Source organism: Suncus etruscus, chromosome 17 (genome assembly GCF_024139225.1).
Source record: "Suncus etruscus isolate mSunEtr1 chromosome 17, mSunEtr1.pri.cur, whole genome shotgun sequence".
NCBI lineage: Eukaryota > Metazoa > Chordata > Mammalia > Eulipotyphla > Soricidae > Suncus > Suncus etruscus.
The window spans coordinates 21601965-21625137 of NC_064864.1; the positions used below are offsets into that span (position 1 = coordinate 21601965).

At 55.6% G+C, this 23173-nt stretch overlaps 1 protein-coding gene and 1 non-coding gene across 2 annotated transcripts; one reads left to right on the forward strand and one right to left on the reverse strand.

Moving 5' to 3' along the window:
• Positions 1-2732: 2732 nt before the first annotated feature.
• Positions 2733-17213, reverse strand: SCARF2 (scavenger receptor class F member 2). The gene is made up of 12 exons (XM_049764580.1): positions 17047-17213; positions 11108-11166; positions 10895-10996; positions 10193-10712; positions 9837-10055; positions 9007-9135; positions 8736-8839; positions 8532-8649; positions 8260-8375; positions 5842-5994; positions 3062-3815; positions 2733-2994 (listed from the first exon to the last, which is right to left on the reverse strand). Exons 1-12 carry the CDS (start codon positions 17211-17213, stop codon positions 2733-2735), a joined length of 2703 nt encoding a protein of 900 aa, XP_049620537.1.
• LOC125995514 (U7 small nuclear RNA) lies at positions 13573-13634 on the forward strand. Its single transcript, XR_007491020.1, has one exon. It is a non-coding gene; the product is annotated as a U7 small nuclear RNA (small nuclear RNA).
• Positions 17214-23173: the final 5960 nt, after the last annotated feature.

The following is a 23173-nucleotide window of genomic DNA, read 5'->3' on the forward strand; positions in this document are numbered from 1 at the left end:
ACCTCCACCCCCTTGCTTGTGCCCCTCCTGAGTATTCAACCAGGCAGCTTCCTGTAAGGAAGAAAGGCCAGCCAGCCAAAGGCCTGTGGCTTGGGTGCTGGCTGGCCTAAGGAAAAAACATGCCAGGGGCAGAAACTGTCCATACAAGTAAGGCCAGATGTCTCCCTATGACACAGGGTAGCTAAGCCCCCACAGGGTCCCCCAAAGTTGACCTCAGTGTTGTGTCTAGACAGTAGGTTAGAGAGTTGCCAGGTGAGGTCCCTGAGCTGCCAGCGTTGGTCAGAATGCCGCAGGGCAGGGATGGGAAGATGCATGGAAGCTTGGCAGAATCTCCTGGACAAAAGAACTAAGAATCAAAAGTGGCAGGGACTGAGTCAAGGACTGGAGCAATAGGTTGGCCAGTAAGGCAATTAATTGCCTTGTACATGGCCAACCCAGGTTCGATCTCCAACATCCCACATGGTCCCCTGAGCACCACCAGGAGTAATTCCTGAGTGCAGAACCTGGTAAGCCCTGAGCATCGCCAGGTGTGGCCCCACAACAACAACAACAAAATAATGGGCTGAGGTAAAGGCAGGAAGAGCCCAAATAAAGCCTAGTATGGAAACAGAGAGGGCTGCAGCTCCACCTGGTCCTTGGGGGACCTGCCCAAGGACCAGGATCAGTAATGACACTTGGGGACAAGACGGGCCTAACAGACAACCAGGCCAAACTGGGGATGGGCTGCAAGGGGCTGCCTGTGAGGCCAGCCATGGCTCTGGGCCAGGCACGCTCCCCCTCCGACACCTCCCCACAGACTGGTGGGGGGCTGGTGAGTTTCCGGCTGAGGACAAGGAGCCCATTGAGGCAGACAGCAGGGCTCTGTCTGCCATACCCTCTTGTTTATGACTGAGCCCGGCTGCAGGCTGTGTCCACGGCCACTGCCCCTTGGCCCTGGGGCCTTTGACCCTCCCCAACCACACCAAAGAACTCGGAGCCCCCAGTGTAACAGCAGGCAAAGCAGAGGTCAAAGCAGGCTCCTCAACCTAGTGTAGACCTTCACACCATCTCTTCTTGCCCATGTTTCCTGGATGGGGAGGCACCCAAGATGGGGCAAAGTGGATGCACAATCAACTTGATAAAACACACTATTCAGGGGCCGGGAAGGTGGCGCTAGAGGTAAGGTGTCTGCCTTGCAAGCGGACGGACCCTGGTTCGATCCCCCGGTGTCCCATATGGTCCCCCCAAGTCAGGGGCGATTTCTGAGCACATAGCCAGGAGTAACCCCTGAGTGTCAAACGGGTGTGGCCCAAAAACCAAAAAAAACAAAACAAAACAAAACAAAACACTATTCAGTCCCAGCGTGGAACCTGGAGAACCACACTTGGGAGCACTGGCTGGGTCAGTACCAAGGCATGTGGGGTGTGAGGGCAAGCCACTTTCTCTCCCTCCCTCCCTCCCTCCCTTCCTTCCTTCCTTTCTTCCTTCCTTCCTTCCTTCCTTTTCTTCTTTCTTTCTTTCCTTCTTTCTCACTCTTCCTTTCTTCCTTCCTTTCTTTCTTTTTGGTTTTTGGGCCACACCCGTTTGACACTCAGGGGTTACTCCTGGCTATGCGCTCAGAAATCGCCCCTGGCTTGGGGGGACCATATGGAATGCCGGGGGATCAAACCGTGGTCTCTCCTACGCTAGTGCTTGCAAGGCAGACACCTTACCTCTAGCGCCACCTTCCCGGCCCCTTGTTCTTTCTTTCTTACTTCTTTCTTTCTTCCTTCCTTCCTTCCTTCCTTCCTTCCTTCCTTCCTTCCTTCCTTCCTTCCTTCCTTCCTTCCTTTCTTTCTTCTCTTCTTTTCCCCTTTTTCTGGGCCACACCTGGCAGTGCACAGGGCTTACTCTTGGCTCTGTGCTCAGAAATGCTCCTGACTCAAGGGACCATATGGGATGCCAGGGATCCATCCTGGGTCAGCCACATACAAGGCAAACACCCTACCACTGTTCTACCACTCTGGCCCCAGGGGTTTCTTCCTTCCTTCCTTCCTTCCTTCCTTCCTTCCTTCCTTCCTTCCTTCCTTCCTTCCTTCCTTCCCTTTCTTTTTTCATTTTGGCCACACTCCCAATGCTCATTCATTATTCCTGGCTTAGGGATCACTCCTGGAGGGGGTGATGTAAGCATTTACAGTGCTAGAGTTTTTTTCAGGGTCAGCCACATGCGAGGCAGGTGCCTCAAACCAGTGATATATTTCTCCAGGCCCCAAATGCAGTTTCTTTTGAGAAATAAGTCTGTCTTATCAATGGTTTGCAGACAGAGCACAGGAAGAGGGGGTAAAGGCACTTTATTAAGAAAGCTTTGGCCAAGCCCTTACCAGGGTGAGCCCATCCTGGGGTACCCTAGTGGGAATGGAGGAAGCCCTGCCAGGGGTCTATAAATACATCTCCTTAGGCCACTGGGGTGACCCCTCGGATTCCCCACACAATTTGGGGTAGTGGGGAGGCCATCAAAACCAGCTGACAGCTTGAGGGGCCAGGGCTGAGGGGGAACTAGGGAGGCATAGGTTTGGGGTGGGGGAAAAAAAAACAGCCAAGCCCTGGAGCCTTAAATCCCCCTTGAGGAATCAGAGACCAGCCCTCCTCCCCAAAGCTCCAATCAACGAAAAAAAAAAAGTTCCATCCAAGGAGGGAGAAAAGAGCCTCAAGATAGATCTGATCATAGAAAAGTAAGCCTCCAGCCAGCCAGAGGCGCCAGGCCCTGACTTAAGTTAGGCGAGGCAGTAGGGGCAGAAGTGCTTCCGGCCTCCAGCCAATGAGAGAACGTAGGCTGCAGCCAGCGAGTGCAAGCGCGACCAATCCGAGGTCGCGTAGCGGCAGACCCCGCCCCTCGATTCGGCCAATGGGGAAGAGAAAGTGGTCCTCCAGGTCTCAGCCAATGGGAACGAGCCTTTTTTCCCGCGCATTGAGGATCTGAGCCAATGAGGAGCCGCCGTTCGCCGAGTGGGCGGGGCCTCGCCGGGCGCGCGGGGACTGGAGGAGGGAGGCAAGCGGCGCTGCGAAGCGAGAAAAATGGCGGCGGGGCGCCGACGGCGCCTACAGGGTGGGCGCCCCGACTTCCCGGCACTTCTTGCGCGGCGGCTTCTGAATGGGGGTCTTCTTCTTGCGCGGGATGTCGTCGGATGCGGGCGCCTCGGGGGCGGCGACGGCCAAGGCCACGGCGCGGGTCGGCACGGAGCGCTTGGCCTTCTGGGGCGGGGCCGGCTTTTCCCGCGCGCCCAGGCTGCGAGTCTTGTCGCGCAGCTCGGCGGCCAGCATGGAGGCGGCGTCGGGAGCACTGTACGGGGAGCCTCCCGCCTCCGTGTTCTCCGCCGAGCCCAGCCCGCGGCCTCGAACCCGAGCCCGGGGCGGCGACGGCACGACGTGGCCGGGCTCCTCCCCGCCGCTGGGCGTCCGTCTGCGCTTGCCGGGGCTGGGGCCCGGAGAGGGGGCGCCCTGCTTGCCGTGGATCCAGGACACCTTGGGCTTGGTGGCGGGGTCCGGGGGCGGCGGCTTCTGGCGCTCCGGGGACGGGGACAGCGGCACGGCCGCCCCCGGCTCTCCCCGCGCCTGCCCCCGCGCCCGGGCCGGCCGGGCTACCCGGGCGTAGAGCGCCCCGCCGGGCCCGTCGGCGCTGGACTCGGCCGAGCGCTCGCTGTCCGACGACGCGGGCACGGGCGAGGCCTCCTCCGCGGGGGACCCCGCTGCTGACGCCGGGGTGGCCAGGGGGCCCGGCGTGGACGTCTTGGTGGCGGTGGCCGGGGTCCCCGCTGGGGTGGTCGGGGCCTCGGGGTCCTGGCTCTCGGCTGGCGTCTCTGACAAGGGAGGAGCAGAATCAGAATCGTGACCCACTGGACTAGAGAAACGGGGTGTCTGTCTGCCCAGCTTCCTCACCCTCCTCTCTCCCCATCGGTATGGGGGACCTTCTGCTGGAACCCCAGTTTTGGTCGGATGCATTTGTTGCATCCCTGCCACCCCACCAGAACAGGAGTGGGTGAAGCTGCTGGCACAATGTTCAGACTTGACTCTAACTCTTTTTTTGTTTGTTTGTTTGTTTGTTTGCTTGTTTTTAGGTCACACCCATGGGTTCCTCCTGGCTCTCCACTCATAAATGGCTCCTGGCAGGCTCAGGGGACCAATATGGGATGCCAGGACTCGAACCACCGTCCTTCTGCATGCAAGGCAATCAATCGACTTATCTCCATGCTATCTCTCCGGTCCCAACTCTCCAACTCTTTTATGCATATTTTTTTTTCTGGTGTTTTGGGCCACACCTGATGGTGCTTTGGGGTTACTCCTGGCTCTGAGCACAGAAATCACTCCTGGCAGGCTCGGGGGACCATATGGGATGGTATGATGGGGATTGAACTTGGGTTAGTCAAGGTGCGAGGCAAATGCCTTACCCACTGTGCTATTGCTCCAGCCGCTCTTTCCCAATTCTTATGAGAGATTATCTTTTAAGAAAGAAGTGGGTAGGGCTGGAGAGAGCATGGAGGCAGGGCATATGCCTTGCATGCAGAGGATGTGGTTCAAATCCCGGCATCCCATATGGTCCCCGAGCCTGCAGGGATTTCTGAGCGCAGAGCCAGGAGTAACCCCCGAGTGCTGCCAGGTGTGACCCAAAAAAAAACCAAAATAAATAAGGGGCTGGCGTGGGTTTGCCTTGAATGTGGCAGACCCGGGTTTGATTTCCAGCATTTCATATGGTCCCTTGGACAGTGCCGAAAATGATCCATGAACACAGAGCCAGGAATAACCCCTGAACACTGCGAGGTGTGTCCCCTCCAAAAAAAATCCATTTTGGGGGCTGGAGCAATAGCACAGTGGTGAAGCTTTGCCTTGCACGTGGCCAACACAGGACAGATCCCGGTTGGTTCAAATCCCAGAATTCCACATGGTCCCCTGAGCCTGCCAGGAGTAACCCAGAGCACCGCTGGGTGTTTCCCTCGAAAAAAAATCCATTTCAATCAATGAAAAGAAAAAAAAAAGTAGGGGCTAGAGTGATAGCACAGTGGTAGGGCGTTTCAGACAGCCAACCCCGGACAGACTCCAGTTATGTTTCTGGCATCTATAAAGTCCCCCACCTCCCAAGCCTGCCAGATGAGACTTCTGAGTAACAGTAACAGTAACAGTCAGGAGTAACCCCTGAGCACTGCTGGGTGTGACACCCCCCCCCCAAAAAAAGAAATAAGGCTTCTTGTACAGTGGACCTGGGATGGATCCCCAGAACTCCATATGGTCCCCAGCCCTGCCAGGAATAATCCCCAAGCAGAGTCAAACACACCCTCCAAAGGCTTCTCAACCAAAAAAAGAAGATGAGAAAGAAGTCTTCTTGGGCCAGGGAGAAGGCTCAAGCACTACAAGCCCTCACCTCAGCCATACCATCATCACTGCTCTCATTATGGAGGACCCTGGACCCACTAAGACCCATGCTGGGTCTGAAAGGCTTTTCAAGAATTGAAACTTTCAGCCAGGTTAGCAGGGTGTCTCTGCAAGGGCCCCCCCTGATCATTGCCCCCCAAGGCTATCCAGCGAGTGTTGGGAGAGGAAGCTAGAATCCCAACCAGTCAGGCTCCTCCCTAGTGCTTGTAGGCAAAGAATAGGTAAAGAGATGTCACCAGATCCTGTAGGACACCCTTCTGGTCCCCTCCACCATCTAACCAAGCCCAGACACCTCTATCTGGTCTCCCCTAGGGGTAACCTGGACTGTGATGAGCGACAGGAGACCGCCTGTCTCCCCAAGCCCATCGCCAATACCCACTAGCTGATTCCTGGCACAGGGACATTTCAGGCTGGAGCATTGCCCTGGGCTGGGTGTTGCCCAAGCAGAGGGGCCCTCACCCTCGTGAGGCACGCAGTACACAGGGCCTTCATCGGTGGTGTCGAAAGAGGAGAAGGAGGCCCGGGATGACCATGACGGAGAGGGCTGCTCAAGGCCGGAGGGCGGCTCCAGGAAGCTGCAGTTGAGCGTGTGATCCATGTCATGATGGGCCACTGCGGATGGAAAGAGGCACAGCTGGCAAAAGCTCTGTAGTACCCCAGCTTCTAGCTAGATCTCTACGTCCCTCACTAGTTCCCCTGTCACAAACGACATTGCCCAAAACCAGCATTACCCTAGGATTGTTGCAAGGCCAGCAATGCAACATCGAAGTGGCACAGGGCCAGAGAATGAGTAGAGGTGAGCCAGGAAAGAGAGCGGAGGGAACACCTGAGAGAAATCAGCTAATCTGCAGTCAGGTTCTGAAAATGGTTAGGTGTGAGGAAGGCCACTTCGGGGAGGAGAGCTCAGTGAACAAGACCAAATACTCTGCATGCAGGAGCCCCACATTCAATCCCCCAAGCAGCTGGGTATGGGCGAAAAAAACTTTTTACATGTTAGAAAAACAAGGGGGGGGGCGGAGAGATAGCATGGAGGTAAGGCGTTTGCCTTTCATGCAGAAGGTCATCGGTTCGAATCCCGGCATCCCATATAGTTCCCCATGCCTGCCAGGAGCAATTTCTGAGCATGAAGCCAGGAGTAACCCCTGAGCACTGCCGTGTGTGACCCAAAAACCACACACACAACAAGTAGGGTGTGGGTCAGTGGTAGAACATGACCTGCTTATGTGAGGCCCTAGGTTCGATCCTCAGCAGTGTACCCTCCAAAAACAAAATGTTGAGAAAATCCACTACTGGCTTAACAGTGGTTGGTAAAGGCCTCCAAGCCATGCTTCTGACTCCACCTCCTTGGACCTACATAGGGAGTCTTGGAGCATTTTTGAGCCCCCAAAGGCAGTGGCTCCCTACCTTAGTAGATTGTACCTCCAGGACTGGGCTCTAGGGATGCAGACCCCAGAAAGGTGAGATCCCAGAGACCGGCTAGCCTGTCCCCATTTTACAAATGGGATGTGGGGTCCCGTAACTCCACCCTGGATTTAGGTGTATCTACCTGAGACCCACCCATTCCTGGGAGGGCTCTTGGGAAGTGGATATTGCATATATCTTTACCTGCAAGACCCCGCCTTTTCCTGGGAGTGGTCTTGGAAAGGAAAGATAAGGCCTTTGACCCAGGGGATTAGGGTCGTTTGGTCTTTGGCCAGCATGGAGGTCAAAGGGAAGATGGCTAAAAGAAGTTAAGATGCAGGGCTAGCTAAGAATGGCTAAATGCGGGGCCGGCGAGGTGGCGCTAGAGGTAAGGTGTCTGTCTTGCAAGTGCTAGCCAAGGAAGGACCGCGGTTCGATCTCCCCAGCGTCCCATATGGTCCCCTGAAGCCAGGGGCGATTTCTGAGCACATAGCCAGGAGTAACCCCTGAGCTTCAAACAGGTGTGACCCAAAAACAAAACAAAACAAAAAAAACAAGAATGGCTAAATGCTTAATTGGTTATGATATAGGCCACACATGTGGTGGATAAGGTATGAATAAAACTGATACTTCCTGATGCCTGTCTTTGGATGAGTCTGATTCCGCCATTCACCTAAACCTGGGAACCGCCAGCTGAATGGGGGTTGCGGAGCCCCGTGGCCTGGGATGGCAGAGAAAGGCCTCCATCCCCATCCAAGTCCATCCTAAGGGCTTAATGCAACAGGGTCCAGTTCCCACACCTGTGTTCATCATAGATTTCACTCTACTAGAGACCAAGAGGTTGTCTCATGGGCTTCTATCTTTACCTCCTAGAAGGGTGTCAATGCAAACATTAAATGAAGGGGCATATCTGCCTACCTAGCCCTGGGCAGTGGTGCAGCTGAGAGACCAATAAGCCTACTTTTGGGGGACCACAGAGGAAAGGGACAGGCAGGTCTTCGAGGGCCACATGCACCCAACAGCACACCATTAAGACTTAGAGTGGGGCCCGGAGAGATAGCACAACGGCGTTTGCCTTGCAAGCAGCCGATCCAGGACCTAAGGTGGTTGGTTTGAATCCCAGTGTCCCATATGGTGCCCCGTGCCTGCCAGGAGCTATTTCTGAGCAGACAGCCAGGAGTAACCCCTGAGCACCGCCGGGTGTGGCCCAAAAACAAACAAACAAACAAACAAAAAAAGACAGAGTGTAGCCCAGGGGGTAACATACCTTCCCCCAATCACACTCACAGATAGGATCCCCCACCAGCCTGCGACTCCCACCTTCCTCCCCTAAAGAGCCAGCACTAACACCCTCCATTTTTTCTCCCCACAATCACCTACGTGAATGGGCACCCCTTCACTATATTTCTCAGCAGCCTAGGGCACGGAGGTAAAGTGCTCCCCGCAGTGAGTCGCAGACTGCGCAGAAAACCTTACCTACAACCTTAGGCAGCTTCTGCCTGCGGAGAGGGATCCGGGGCAGCTTCATGCTGATGCGGCTGAAGCGTCCGCACAGTCTGTGGGGTGCTTTCTTCCTCCCAAGCGCGAGGTCCCTGCGGGGTAGCGGTGGTGGTGGGTCGTGAATGAAGGGGCGCGGTCTGCACACCACGGTCTGGTCTGCGCGGGGAGCGGGATTCAAACAGCAGCCCAAACAAGCAGGCGGGTCGAAGCCTGGGGGGAAGCCGCGAGGGGAACTCGGGGGGCCTCACCGGCGTGCGGGGTCCTTGCCCCGGCAGGCGCAGCAGCAGCCGAGCAGCGAGAGCAGAAGACCGAGGAGCAGGGCCAGCAGCGCGCCCGCGCCCATCACGCCCTTGCGCTGGTTGGTCTCTGTAAAAGGGGGTACGGGGGCGATCAGGGCGGGTGGCCCATCCCTACCCTGCCCAAATACCAAGTGCCAAGTGCATTTTCCTCACCCAGGCGACAGGCACCGGTGACCGGGTCGCATGAGTCTTCATGGCAGCTGCAGGTCTGGGCACAGTCCACACCGTGGAGCCCGGGCGGGCACGTCAGGTTACAGCTGGAGAAGGAGCGCGGGGACAGCGAGGGCCAGCAAAAGGGCCAGGCCTGAGTTCCAGTCTCATTGGCCAGCACAGAAGACCTTGGGGGCGTCCGGCTGGAACCCTGTGTCAGGCAAGTCCCCCATCCCCAACAGATCCTCTCTCCATCCCTCCCCTGGGCACTCACTGGGTCCCGTGGACGCCGGGGCTGCACAGGCAACGCCCGGACTGGAAGTCGCAGTGGCCGCTGCCACAATCCACGCACACGAACGCGCAGTCCTCGCCATAAGTACCGTTGCTGCACTTGGTCTCGCACCTCGGGGAAGGGGAAAAGAAAAGGGTTATCGAGGGGCCTGGAGATAGCATGAAGGTAGGGCGTTTGCCCTGCTTGCAGAAGGACGGTCGTTCGAATCTCAGCATCCCTTATGGTGTGGTCCCCTTGAGCCTGCCAGGAGCGATTTCTGAGCGTAGAGCCAGGAGTAACCCCTGAGCGCTGCCGGGTGTAACCCAAAAAACAAAAAGGAAATAAAGAATGAAAGAGAGAGAAAGATAAAGAGAGAAATCGAGCCAGAAAGAAAGAAAGACAGAACGACAGAAAGAAAGAAAGAAAGAAAGAAAGAAAGAAAGAAAAAAAGAAAGAAAGAAAGAAAGAAAGAAAGAAGAAGAAAGAAAGAAAGAAGAAAGAAAGAAAGAAAGAAAGAAAGAAAGAAAGAAAGAAAGAAAGAAGAAAAGAAAGAAATCACTAATGGCAGGGGCCGGAGAGATAGCATGGCATCCCATATGGTACCCCGAGCCTGCCGGGGGGGGGGGCAATTTCTGAGCATAGAGCCAGGAGGAACCCCTGAGCACTGCCGGGGTGTGACCCAAAAACAAACAAAAAGGAAAAGAAAAGGGACATTGGCTGGGGAGGAAATGACCTTGGAGACTAGGGGAAAGAAGGGCGCTGGAGGAAAAGCAGGGAGTCCAAACGTTGGTGGAAAGGGAGAAGGGGTGTCAACGCAAGCTGACACTGCTCACCGGTCGCCGATCCAGCCCGCGTTGCAGCGCGTGCATTTGCCGGTGACATGGTTGCAAGCGTGGCCGTCGCGGCAGGGCGGGCAGCGGTGGCCGCAGCCCTCCCCGTAGAACCCCGCGGCGCACGGCTGGTCGCACTTGGTGCCATTCCAACCGGGCTCGCAAGTCAGGCAGCGGCCCTCAGCCACGGTGCAGGGTTGCTGGCCCTTGCACTGGCCGCACCTGACAGGGGGAAGAAGAAGGGGTGGGAAGCTAGCAGCCGCCCCTTGCAAGCCAAGCCAAGCCCGCCTGGGCGATCCTCCCTTGCCCTTGCGCCCCGGCACTCCCCATGCCATCCCTCCGCCCGGCCCGGTCCTTACCGCCGCCGGCAGCCCAGGCCATAGAAGCCGGCCGGGCACGGCTCCCGACAGAATTTGCCGCGGTAGCCCGGCTCGCAGGCGCACGTGCCGTCCACCGGGTGGCAGCGGCCTCGGAAGCACTGGCAGTAGCGCTCGCAGCGCGCCCCGAAAGTGCGCTCCCGGCACTGGCAGCGGCCGCTCTGCTGCTCGCACGGCGACGCGTTGCAGGCGCACTGGTTGTTGCAGCTCCGGCCCCACCAGCCCGCGTGGCACAGGCAGGCGCCCGTCTGCGGGTCGCAGCGCGACGTGGCGCTGCAGTAGCACGCGCTGGCGCACTGCGCGCCCCACCAGCCCGGCTCGCAGCGGCACGCGCCGCTCCGCGGGTGGCACGCGCCGTGCTGGCACTGGCACGCGTGTTCGCAGCGCGCGCCCCAGCGCCGCGCGTGGCAGGTGCACTGGCCCGTCACGTCCTCGCACTGGCCGTGCGGGTGGCACACGCACAGTTCCTTGCAGTCGGGACCCCAGAACTGGCGCGGGCACTCTGCGGGGGGCGGGCGGGAGAAGTGGGGTGGAGTTGGAGAGGCCAGTTCCCCCCTACGGCTCCCCAAACTGGAGCCACTTCTCCACCCCAAGTTGCAGGCTCCGTCCACCTCCCTGCCCAGGATTCACCCAACCCATTCCTAGCCGCCACCACCGTCCACCCAACCCAAGACCCGAACTCACTCGTGTCGCAGTTGGCACCGAAGTAGCCGTGGCGGCAGCGACACTCGCCAGGGCGCACGCACACCTCGTTTTCCGAGCACGTCGAGTTCCCTTCGCACACGGCTGCAGACACAGAGGGCCACCCGCCCCCCCATCGATCGCCCTGTGTCCAGCTCCCACCCACTCCCCTCCTGCGCTCAAGGAGCCCTCTGCCCATCACCAGGCCCTACTCACCAACTGCACATTCCTCCCCCTGCTGCCTCCAGCCGGCGCAGCAAGTGGGCTCTTGGGAGCTGCAGGTGGAGACGAAGAGAAAGTGCCTAAGCCTGAAGCTCCTTCTTTTTTCATTATTTCATTTTATTTTATTTTATTTTATTTTATTTTTGGGCCACACCCAGCGACTCTCTCAGGGGTTACTCCTGGGCTCGGGGCGGAGGGGACCATATGGGATGCCCGGGAATCGAACCCGCATCCATCCTGGGTCAGCCGCGTGCAAGGCAAATGCCCTACCACTGTGCTACTTCTCCGGCTCCCTGAAGCTCCTTCTAATCTGCACCACGCCTGGGGTTCTGAAGGTTTCTCAGAAATCTACCTCTGCAGTAGTTCTACTACCCTCAGGAGGCGGTGACCTAGGTCCTTAAGTTCAGGACAATCCCAAATATGAGACAGGCCTCTAGGATTGCTTGGATCCTATGTGAGAGACCCGGGCTAGATCCCTGACACCGCATGGTCTTCTGAGCACTGTGGCTGTGAGCACTAAGCACTGTGATGGGACATCACCCAACTGCTCCCACCCACACCCCAAGAAGATAAAAGTTCCAACTGCAAACACTGGGAGGCAGCCGAGAGCCATCAACAACTTCCCTTTCAGAGCCATCACCAGCAACTTAACTGTCCTCTTCTCTCTCATCCACTGGACCTCAAAAGAGAAAGCCTGTGTCCCGCCAGGGAGGGCAGCTCTGAAGGGGTTGGGGCAAGAGGCCTGTGCCTGCCAGACCCAATCAAAAGCCACAATCTGGGGTGTGGTTAGACCTGGTCAGAGCCAAGACAGGTAGCTCCAGGACATACCTCCATGATTACCTGAGGCCAAACACCAAGGTGGGCAGGTTGGTGTGGACACAGTTAACTGCCCACTCCTGGAGGGGTTTTCTGGAGCAAAGCCCCCCCCCCCATTGCTTGCATCAATGGGAGAAACTGATAACTAAAAGACTCTGGAGCACCAGGGCAAGACTTGGGGCAAGAAGGAGAAATTTGAGAATCTATTTATACTTCAAAAGAATTATTTATTTTGCAGTGCCAGAGATGGGGCCTCCCACCCCCACCCAAACTTGTTTCATTTGATTTGGCATTACAAGGTCCATCATGCTACATCAGGAATGATAAAGAACTCGTTCAGGGATGGTGCAGTCTCTGCGACCTTAGGTTGATAGGGATGTGGACATAATGGATCAGAGGTCTTGACAAGTGCAGAGCCCATGAGGCCTATGCTAGGCTGGGCCCACATGAATACAGGGAGCTCATACATCTGGAAGGCAAAGGAAGAGGTACCCAGGCTGCAGGTTCAAGCCCCAATTGAGCTCTTGTGTGCCCAAACTCTAAGGAAACATAGAAGACATTCACTTTTTTCCCCCTTGATTTTTGGTCCACACCTAGCAGTACTTGTGGCTTACTCCTGGCTCTGATCTCAGGGATCACTCCTGCTGGTCTCAGGGTATCGTGTGTGGTACTTAGAATGGAACTATGATCAGCTTGTGCAAGGCAAATGCCTTTCCCACTGTGCTTTCTTTTTATTTACTTATTTTTGGTTTTTTGGGCCACACCGTTTGATGTTCAGGGGTTACTCCTGGCTAAGTGCTCATAAATAACCCCTGGCTCTGGGGGACCATATGGGACGCCTGGGGATCGAACCGTGGTCCTTCCTTGGCTAGCGCTTGCAAGGCAGACACCTTACCTCTAGCGCCACCTCTCCAGCCCCTCTTTTTATTTTTTTTAACGTTATTTATCCATTTATTGATTGGCTGTTGGGCCACACCCAGAGTTGCTTAGGGGTTTCTCCTGGCTCCACACTCAGAAATCACCCCTGGCAGGCTGGGGGACCATATGGGTGCCAGGAATTGAACTGGGTCCCTCCTGGGTTGGTCACATGCAAGGCAAACACCCTACCACTATGCGATCTCTACAGCCCCACACTGTGCTTTCTTGGGCCCCTTCAGTCCTTTACATTTAAGAGATTGAATGCGCTTCTTCAATAGGATCTGGATTAGAAATGGACATGGAGGGCCCGGAGAGATAGCACAACGGCGTTTGCCTTGCAAGCAGCCGATCCAGGACCAAAGGTGGTTGATTTGAATCCCTATGTCCCATATGGTCCCCCGTGCCTGCCAGGAGCTATTTCTGAGCAGACAGCCAGGAGTAACCCCTGAGGAACGCCGGGTGTGGCCCAAAAACAAAACAAAACAAAACAAAGATCTCACACGGGCCGAAGAGATAGCACAACAGCTAGCACAACGGCGTTTGCCTTGCAAGCAGCCGATCCAGGACTAAGGTGGTTGGTTCGAATCCTGGTGCCTCATATGGTCCCCCGTACCTGCCAGGAGCTATTTCTCAGCAGACAGCCAGGAGTAACCCCTGAGCATTGCCAGGTGTGGCCCAAAGACCAAAAAAAAAAAACAAAACAAAAAAAAAAGAAATGGACATGGAAGTGTTACAGTTCTTTTAGAATTTGTCCAGCAGGCCTTCTGGTCTCCACCGGAGGGCCCTCCCCCCCAAAAAAAATGGACATAGAGTCTAGTGGGGTCTCAGTCTATCCAGGCTGAAAAGGGAAAGGCTGAACTGCCCCCACATCATAATGCAAAGAGATGCACCTCCAATGATTCCCCAGATTAAGAGCCACACCATAAGGCCTGGAACCACCAACTACCTTCCCCTGAGACAACTGGGCCACGCACTCTGTGGGTGAGTCTGGTGTTAGAGCTACACCAAGCCTGGCTCTGCCACTAACTCTCTGTGTTTCAAGCTCCTTAGATATAGATAGGCCTGGGGAGAGAGGACAGGGGATAAGGTGCTTGTCTTACATGCAGCTGACCCTGGTTCAATCTTCAGCACTGTGTGTGGTGCCCAGAGCAGAGTCAGGAGTAGCCCTGAGCACCAGCTATGGTCCTTTTTACCAGAAAAAAAATTGATCTTTTTTTTTTTTCTAGAAAGGTAAAATGTGAAAAGGAAATAATAGAGAACATAAGGTCAGAGTGATGGCACAGCAGGCAGGGTGTTTGCCTTGCACACAGCTGACCCAAGTTCAATCTCCAGCATCCCACATGATCCCAAGTCCCACCCAGAGTGCTCCTTAAGCACAGAGCCAGAAGTAAGCCATGAGCACTCCTGAGTGTGGTCTCCAAACAAACAAAAAATAATTTAAAAGGGCCGGTGAGGTGGCACTAGAGGTAAGGTGTCTGCCTTGTAAGCGCTAGCCATGGAACGGACTGCAGTTCGATCCCCCGGCGTCCCATATGGTCCCCCCAAGCCAGGTGCAATTTCTGAGCGCTTAGCCAGGAGTAACCCCTGAGCATCAAACGGGTGTGGCCCAAAAAAACAAAAAACAAAACAAAAAAAAAGCTTAAAAAATAATTTAAAAAATAAAAGAGAGAGAAAGCAAGATGGATAGTTCGGTGGGTTTAACATAATCTTTGCATACAGGAGGCCAGGGCTCAATCCCTGGCACCTCGTGGTCCTCCAAGTACCACTAGAAGTGCCAAGCCAGGAGCAGTGCCAAGCATCACCAGAAACAGACCAAGGAATAGAGAGAGGTGATTTCTGTCAAGATGTGTGACAAAAAAAGATGAGCTCAACCAAGGTTTGCTTCCCTGCAATACTGGACAGGCTCCAGGAAGTCTTTAGGTCCACCTGGTTCCTCAGCATGCTGGACACTATCCCCACTCCCACTCAGGTAGGGTAAAGCCCAGAGGGTGGCTGAAGGACAGCTACCTTCTCTTCAAGGAGGATCTAGCAGGCAAGTGGGGCTAGAAAGAACTCTGGAAAATGAGACAGAGGAAGATTCTTCTGGGCAGGGGCCAATTCTCAAATTTGGAAAGATCCCAGGGAGCAAAATGATTCCCCAAGCCCCCCGAAATTGAGGGTAGGGCTGTAGAGATGGCTCAATGGGTTAGACTGCATGCTTTCACCCCAGGAATGATCTCCACTCAAGAAACCGGGTGAAACCTCTGAGCACTTCTGAGTGTGGATCCCCCAAAAAGAAACAAATTGACGGTGGACGGGCTTGTGACTGCCACCCTTCCTGAAGTCTCCTAACTGGTCCTTGCCTTCCATTCTCCTGCCAGACATTCCTCTGCTGACAGCTTGGCCTGCCCAGAACCTACCACTCCTCTTTGTGGCAGGAGTCTAGGAAGAGTGGACAAAACACTCTGGCCTCTCTGCCATCCCTTCCAGGGGGCTCCTCCTGCTCCTGGGGCCACAGCCCACACACCATGGAGCCCTACTTCTTCTCCCCAGGCAGAGATTATCCTTGGTCTCCTGCTTCATCAGTAGATCACCCCATATCACTTTCTGAGAAAGAGCTCGGACTGGGGTTCCAGCACTGCTGGCTACCCTGTGAGGAACTGTAAGTCTCCCCAATACACATATTGGATGGCTCTGCGCCCGTGAATATGGCCCATCCTCTTCAGTGGAACGGGGGGTCTCCGCAACAGAAAGAGATGGCTGAGCTCTGGGTGCCCAGAATGCCCACTACCAAACTCCTACCTGGTCTCAGTCATCACCCTAAGACTTGATGAACTGGTGGGTGCTGGCACCAACCCTGCGGTGGGCCCAGAGAGGCCAAGGGACTTACAAAGGAGCAGACAGAGGGTGCACCGGGGTCCCGCTAGTTCTGGGCTAGCGAATAGAGCTGTCTCGGGGAAGGGGGTCCGTGCCAACCGAGTCCCCAATTCCGCTGCCCAGCCATCGTGGAAAGGGGGTGCTGAGGAGGCCTCCGGCGGCGGGCAGAGAGCGAGCGAGCCTTCCCCCCTTCTTGCAGGCGCGGCCCCGCCCGCCGCCGCCACTGCATTCCTGGGGCCGGGGAGGCCCGGGAGGCGGCGGCGGGCGCGATGCGAAGCAGATGGCGAGCCAGGGCGGCCCCAGCCCCGGAGGCGGGGCTCACGGCGGGGAGGGGTCTGCGCGCCCCGGGAGCCGATCCTGGAAACCCCGCGCGCGCAGCGGCCCCCTCCGCAGCCCCTTGTCTGCTGCCACCGCCGAGCACCCCAAAGCGGCCTCCCGGGATCCTGCCTCTCCGCGAGCGCCCCGACAGGACCAACCCAGGGCCCCTCCACCTACCCACCCACCCACCCCCAGCCCGGGGCTGCCTCTCCAACCCCACCCCCGCTCGCACGGAGCACCCCGAGTCCCACCACCCACCGCACGCCTGGCCCTGTGGCCATGCCCTTGACCTGGCTGCGGCTTCTGGACCGGCCTGCCAGGCCTCAAAGTCCACGCCCAGCGTCTCCTCTGCGCGCTCGGCGGAGGGTCCGGAGCCCCCCGACTTTCTTGCACGGATCTAGGGGCTCCCCATCCCCAACTGTCCCACCCCGGCCGACCATTGCAGCTTGGCACACCCAGGGACCCCCCCACCTGAGAGCCGCATCCTTCCGATCGCGCTGTCCGCCAGAACCTCGCTCGGTCCGAGGTGGGCGGGCGCGCACCATCCCCACCCTCCTTCGAAGATGGAGATCGGGTCCCCCCCCCAAGCAAGAGCCGCTCCCACTTTTTGGGGGGCGCCTCTCCGTCGCCCCTAAACCCTCCTGGCGCGAGCCACATACATGCAGGGGGCCTTGGAACGTGCCACCCGGCTGGCCTGCCCCGACAGTCAGCCCCTCTCCGACTGGTGGGTCCCCTTTTCCAAGAACGCGGTCTCGGGGGGCGGGTGTCACCCCCTGGATGATCCGATCTGCCCCCCACTGGCTCCGATCGCAGGGGATCCTCGGATGCGCCGTGCCCACCGTGCCCACGGTGCCATCGTGCGTCCTGGGGCGCACGGCTCCGCCTAGGGCGCACAGCAGCGGCCGGGGGCCGACGCATCGAACTTCGGGGTTAGGGAGCTCCATTGGCCCAGGATCCCGCACCCCACGGCCCCACCAGGCAGGCGCCCCCGAAGCCCCCCGCTCCCAGCTAGGCCGGGATCCTACCCGGGCGCGCGGCACACGTTGCGGCCGCGCGGGTTCAGCTCCTGGGGCGCCGTGGGGCCGGCCAGCAACCAGAGCAGCAGCAGCGGCAGCGGCAGCAGCAGCCGCCCCGGGGCCCCGGCTCCTCGGCGCCCCGCCGGCCCGGCCCCCCGGGGCCCTGCGCCCTCCATGCGGCGCGGGGCTGGCGCGGGGCGGGCGCGGGTGCGGCCGCAAGGAGAGCGGCCGGAAACGGGAGTGCTTGGCCGGGCGGGGGGCGGCAGGAGGGGCGCCGGGCCGGGCAGGAAATTCCACATCGGCTCCCTGATCCCGGGCCAGCCGCGGCCGGCCAGGCAGGCAGCGCCCGCCCCGCGCGCCAGACCCCACCCTCCGGCCGCCTCCCGGCCACTCGCGAACTTGGGGAGGACTTGGAGTTGGAGGAGGAGGTGGAGGAGGTGGAGGAGGCCCCGGGGAGGAGGAGCCGTGGGGCTGCTGGTGGATCCCCTCCCCGGCCCGGCCAGGCCTGGCCCGGCACCCCCACCCCCGTCCGGGTCCCCCCAGACATCTGCACTAGGAGCCACTTCTCCAAGGCCAAGTTCACCCACTGGGAGCAATCGATGCGCGACCCGGGCGGGCAGACCCTGCCCCACTCTCGCCCGCCAGTCCCCGAGCCTCGGAGGGTGGCCCGCACAAGCTCGGGCTAAGGCCGAGGGTCCCCAGGCCAAGACGGTGCCCGCCAAAGTGGCTAGCTCCTGTTGCGCCTGGGCGCTGTCAAAAGTGGCAAAGGTTACCCGAATGCGGTATTGGAATCCCGTGGTACAGTCCCCCTTGGTATGGTTTAAGAGTTGTTTTTCAACCTTTTTTTTTTTTTTCCTGCAAAGGCACACTTTTTTTTTTTTCTTTCTTTTTGGTTTTTGAGCCACACCCGGTGGTGCTCAAGGGTTACTCCTGGCTGTCTGCTCAGAAATAGCTCCTGGCAGGCACGGGGGACCATATGGGACACCGGGATTCGAACCAACCACCTTTGGTCCTGGATCGGCTGCTTGCAAGGCAAACGCCGCTGTGCTATCTCTCCGGCACACTTTTTTCATGAAAAAAATATCACGAGGCGCACCACCATTAGAAATGTTAGGGGCTAGAGTGGTGGCATAAGCAGTAGGGCGTCTGCCTTGCAAGCGCTAGTCTAGGATGGATTACGGTTTGATCCCCCAATGTCCCATATAGTCCCCCAAGCCAGGAGCAATTTTGTTTTGTTTTGTTTTGTTTTTGTTTTTGGGCCACACCCAGTGACGCTCAGGGGTTACTCCTGGCTATGCGTTCAGAAGTCGCTCCTGGCTTGGGGGACCATATGGGACGCCCGGGGATCGAACGCGGTCCATCCTAGGCTAGCTCCGGCAAGGCAGGCACCTTACCTCTAGCGCCACCGCCTGGCCCCTGCCAGGAGCAATTCCTGAGCGCATAGTCAGGAGTAACCCCTGAGCATCAGCGGGTGCCCCAAAACAACAACAACAAAGAAAACGTTAAAAAAATTTTAACTCTGTGCCTCTATTGACTATATATAAAGTAATTATCTTGAATAGGAATCAAAAATAAGCACAAAGAAATTAGTTTGTAATTTTTTTTTTTTTTTTTTTTTTTTTGGTTTTTGGGCCACACCTGGCGGAGCTCAGGGGTGACTCCTGGCTGTCTGCTCAGAAACAGCTCCTGGCAGGCACGGGGGACCATATGGGACACCGGGATTCGAACCAACCACCTTTGGTCCTGGATCGGCTGCTTGCAAGGCAAACACCGCTGTGCTATCTCTCCGGGCCCAGTTTGTAATTATTTTATTATAATAAATAAATAATAAAGTATTTTATAATGTTCCATATTTCTGTTCACTTACTCAGTGTGAAACCTGGGCCTGTTTGGCTGAACACAAAACTGATATTCTGGCAGGAATCGAAGAAAGACACACACATAGCTCTTTGTCAACAGTTCTCATTCTCTCTCTGTCTTTAGTTTTTAGACCAGTCGAGCCACATGCAAGGCAAAATGCCCTATTGCTGTGCTATCTCTCCCACCCCACACCCCCCAAGTCTTTGTTACAGACTTAAGGTGGGTAAAGAAAGCCCTTAAGAGGGATTTTGATTAGGAGGCCTTTTTATTGCTCAAGAATTGGCTTGAGGGGCTGGATCGATAGACAGCAGGTAGCATTTGCTTTGCACACGTCAGACCCAAATTCAATCCCAGACCTCCCCTAGGGTCCCTGAAGCCTGTCAAGAGTAATTCCTGAGTCTGAGCACAGCGCCAGGAGTAAAGCCTGAGAGTCACTAGGTATTCCACCCCCACCCCACCCCCAAGAAAAAAGATTTTGCCTGATAGCACCAGTAGCCAGAGTCCAGAAAGGGTAATAGTGTCAGGGCAGGGGCTGGGAAGGTGGCGCTAGAGGAAAGGTGTCTGCCTTGCAAGCGCTAGCCAAGGAAGGACCGAGGTTCGATCCCACAGCGTCCCATATGGTCTCCCCAAGCCAGGGGCGATTTCTGAGCACATAGCCAGGAGGACCCCTGAGCGTCAAACGGGTGTGGCCCAAAAAAAAAAAAACAAAAAACAAAAAAAAAATAGTGTCAGGGCAGAAGTATTTGTGGGGGCTCTGGGGAATCAGGAGGGTGGGTGGCAGGAAAGGTGGTTGTGGGTCTAGATGGAAGAGTACAGCTAAGAGTGGTAGGGATCAGGGACTCTGTATGGAGCAGAGAGGTAGCCTTGGAGCACAGAGGGTGAGTAGATGTGGGGGTCCCCCAGGTTCCAGCAAGGATGAGCTTAAGGACTTGGCAGTTGATGGGAGAGCCTGGACAAGGACAGGGCCAGCTTCTCCTGAGAAACCTGGAGTGAGGGGGAAGAGGAGGCCTCAGTAATGGCTGGTGTAGAGGGTTCTATTATAGAGGGAAAGGATTGGAAAAGGGTTGTGGAGGTCCCACCCATATACTTTACCCCTGGGCCCAAGGTCAGTGTCCAGCAGGCTGGCAGGGGTGTTGGGCTTCAGCATCAGGACTCTCCCCCAGTGGCATGCTGGTGTGGGAATGTAGGAGCAGTGACATAGCTGGCCAGCAATAGCTGGACAAGCTGGAAGGGCCACTGTGTCTAGGTGGTCACAAATGCAAACACCTCTCAGGACAAGAAAACAGGCCATTGGGCAGCTCCACCTGGGTTGGATCTGGGCTCAGCATGCCGTCCCTGTGCGCGGCTGGTCCATGGAACCCCAGACTGTCCCTGAGTTGCTGTGCCCACAACTTGAGACAGCCCACTTCTGGCTCAAGGGGACAGACCCCAGAAATGGAGGGGACCCTAGGACTGAGTTCACAAGCAGGCAAGTCAGACCCCAGCAGACTCTTCAGATCCGCTAGGTCCCAAATTTCCATCTTTGTAAGGGAGACCACCTGGAGGATGTCCCACACTGTCACCAGGACCACCCACAGGTGTCAAAGCTCTGCCTTAAAAGCCACTTTGTCCGGGCCAGAGAGATAACATGGAGGTAAGGTGTTTGCCTTGCATGTAGAAGGATGGTGAATCCCAGCATCCCATATGGTTCCCCAAGCCTGCCAGGAGCGATTTCTGAGCATAGAGCCAGGAGTAACCCCTGAGCGCTGCCGGGTGTGACCCCAAAACCAAACCCCCCCACAAAAAGCAACTTTGTCATCTCACCCACACTGTTTATGATGACTGTGCCCAGGGAAATAGTAGAGTTGGTAGAGCACTTGTCTTGCATGTGGCCAACCAGGTTTGAATTCCTAGAACTCCATATATCCTGAGGTCTACTAGAAATGATCCCTGAATGCAGAACAAACCCTGAGCAACCCCAGGGACTTCCCCAAAACTGATGAATAAAAAGGACTGTTTGTTGGATATGAAGGCATCCAAGACATGACTAAGTTTAGCTAGAGAGTTAATAGTCTGAGGGGAGGGGCAGAAAATGTGATAAGGAATCTCGATTCTTCAATCACCAGAATGTCGTAAGCATTCCCAGGGAATCCCTGTGGAATGGGAGTCCTGTCATCACTCTTTTGCCCTGCTGACTTCCCCAGAGCAAGATCATTTACAGAGACTTTTATAAAAGATTCATCTTATATGCACCCCCTTTTTGAGATGTAAAACCCTGGTTAGTCTTGATGAGCATTAGATACATATCTGGCCCTCCTCCCATGTAGATTGTTCCTCAACAATAAATATTGTACGTGAAAAATATTCAGAGCTCTCAGGCCATGAGGCTGTGAATCCCTAACCGCATGCTTTTTCTTATTACATCTGTTTCCCCCCACCCCTTTTGGAGTTTTTTTGGGCCACACAAGGTGGCACTCAGGGGTTACTCCTGGCTCTGTACTCAGAAATCGCTTCTGGCAGGCTTGGAAGACCATCTGGGATACTAGGGATGGAACCCGGGTCCTCCCTGGGTTGGTTGCATGCAAGGCAAAAAGCCCTACCGCTGTGCTATCTCTCTGGCCCCTGTCTTATTTTCTTTTTCTTTTTCTTTTCTTTTTTTGGTTTTTGGTTTTTGGGCCACACTCGGCGGTGCTCAGGAGTTACTCCTGGCTGTCTGCTCAGAAATAGCTCCTGGCAGGCACGGGGGACCATATGGGACACCGGGATTCGAACCAACCACCTTTTGGTCCTGGATCGGCTGCTTGCAAGGCAAATGCTGCTGTGCTATCTCTCTGGGCCCCTGTCTTGTTTTCTTAATCCTGTTTCAAGTCAAGTGGCACCCAAACACGGAGCTGAAATAGTAGGAAATGGTTGACTAAAATAGGTGAAGCCACAAACTGCAAAAACACAGAACTGAAGGAAGGGATTCCCAACAAGTGAGCAAAGCTCAGGGAGTGAGTATTCTGGAAGCTTGTTAATCAAGATAATAACAGAAGAGAAGTACAGTCAAATCCTAATGTGGGGGCCGGAGAGATAGCATAGTGATAGGGCGTTTGCCTTGCACGCAGCAGATCCAGGAAGAATGGCGGTTTAATTCCTGGTATTCCATATGGTCCCCGTGCTTGCCAGGAGCAATTTTTGAGCTCAGAGCCAGGAGTAACCTCTGAGTGCCACCTGGTGTGACCAAAACAAAACAAAACAAAACAAACAAACAAACAAAAACAAAACAAATCCTAAAATTGCAAATGCTCAATTCAGGAATTAAAAAAAAATTTTTTTTTGGTTTTTGGGTCACACCCGGTGATGCTCAGGATTACTCCTGGCTCTGCACTCAGAAATCGCTCCTGGTTTGGGGGACATATGGGACGCCAGAGGATAGAGCCAAGGTCTATCCTAGGTCAATGCGTGCAAGGCAAACACTCTACCACTTGTGCCACCGCTCTGGCCTCTCAGGAATAAAATATAAAAGAAATCATTTCAGCAACTATTCCAGCCTACTAGGCAGCATTGGGGCTGTTTTTTTTGTTTTTTTTTTTGGGGGGAGCATACCTGGTCATGTTCAGGGGTTACTCCTGACTTTGCTCTCAGAAATAACTCCTGGCAGGCTTAGGGGATCATATGGGATGCTGGGGATCGAACCCAGGTCTGTCTTGGGTTGTCTGTGTGCAAGGCAAATGCCTTACCATGGTGCTATCACTCCAGCTCCATCATTGGATGATTTAAAAGATCTTATAAAAGAATTTGTTTAGATAAGAAACAATTCTTGGGGGCCGGGCGGTGGCGCTGGAGGTAAGGTGCCTGCCTTGCCTGCGCTAGCCTAGGACGGACCGCGGTTCGATCCCCCGGCGTCCCATATGGTCCCCCAAGAAGCCAGGAGCAACTTCTGAGCGCATAGCCAGGAGTAACCCCTGAGCGTCACAGGGTGTGGCCCAAAAACCAAAAAAAAAAAAAAAAAAAGAAACAATTCTTGGAACGCCTTAGATTTTATGATGTGTAAAAAGAGACAGATATAGATAAAGCTGGCTGGTTTGAGAATGGTGAATACAACAATTCACCATTGCAGCAAATCATTATGGCACTTTACAGCCAAGTCTTACTGGCAGTGATTCCTAGAAACTGTAAATTAAAAGTTTAAAGTAAATTTAAAGTTTTCTTACTATCCCTTTGGCAGAGGCCACTAGGGCAGTCAGTCTATTCTTGTCTCTAAGAGATTATTAATTCCATTCCTCAAAGTAGGAGAACTGATCATAATAACAAC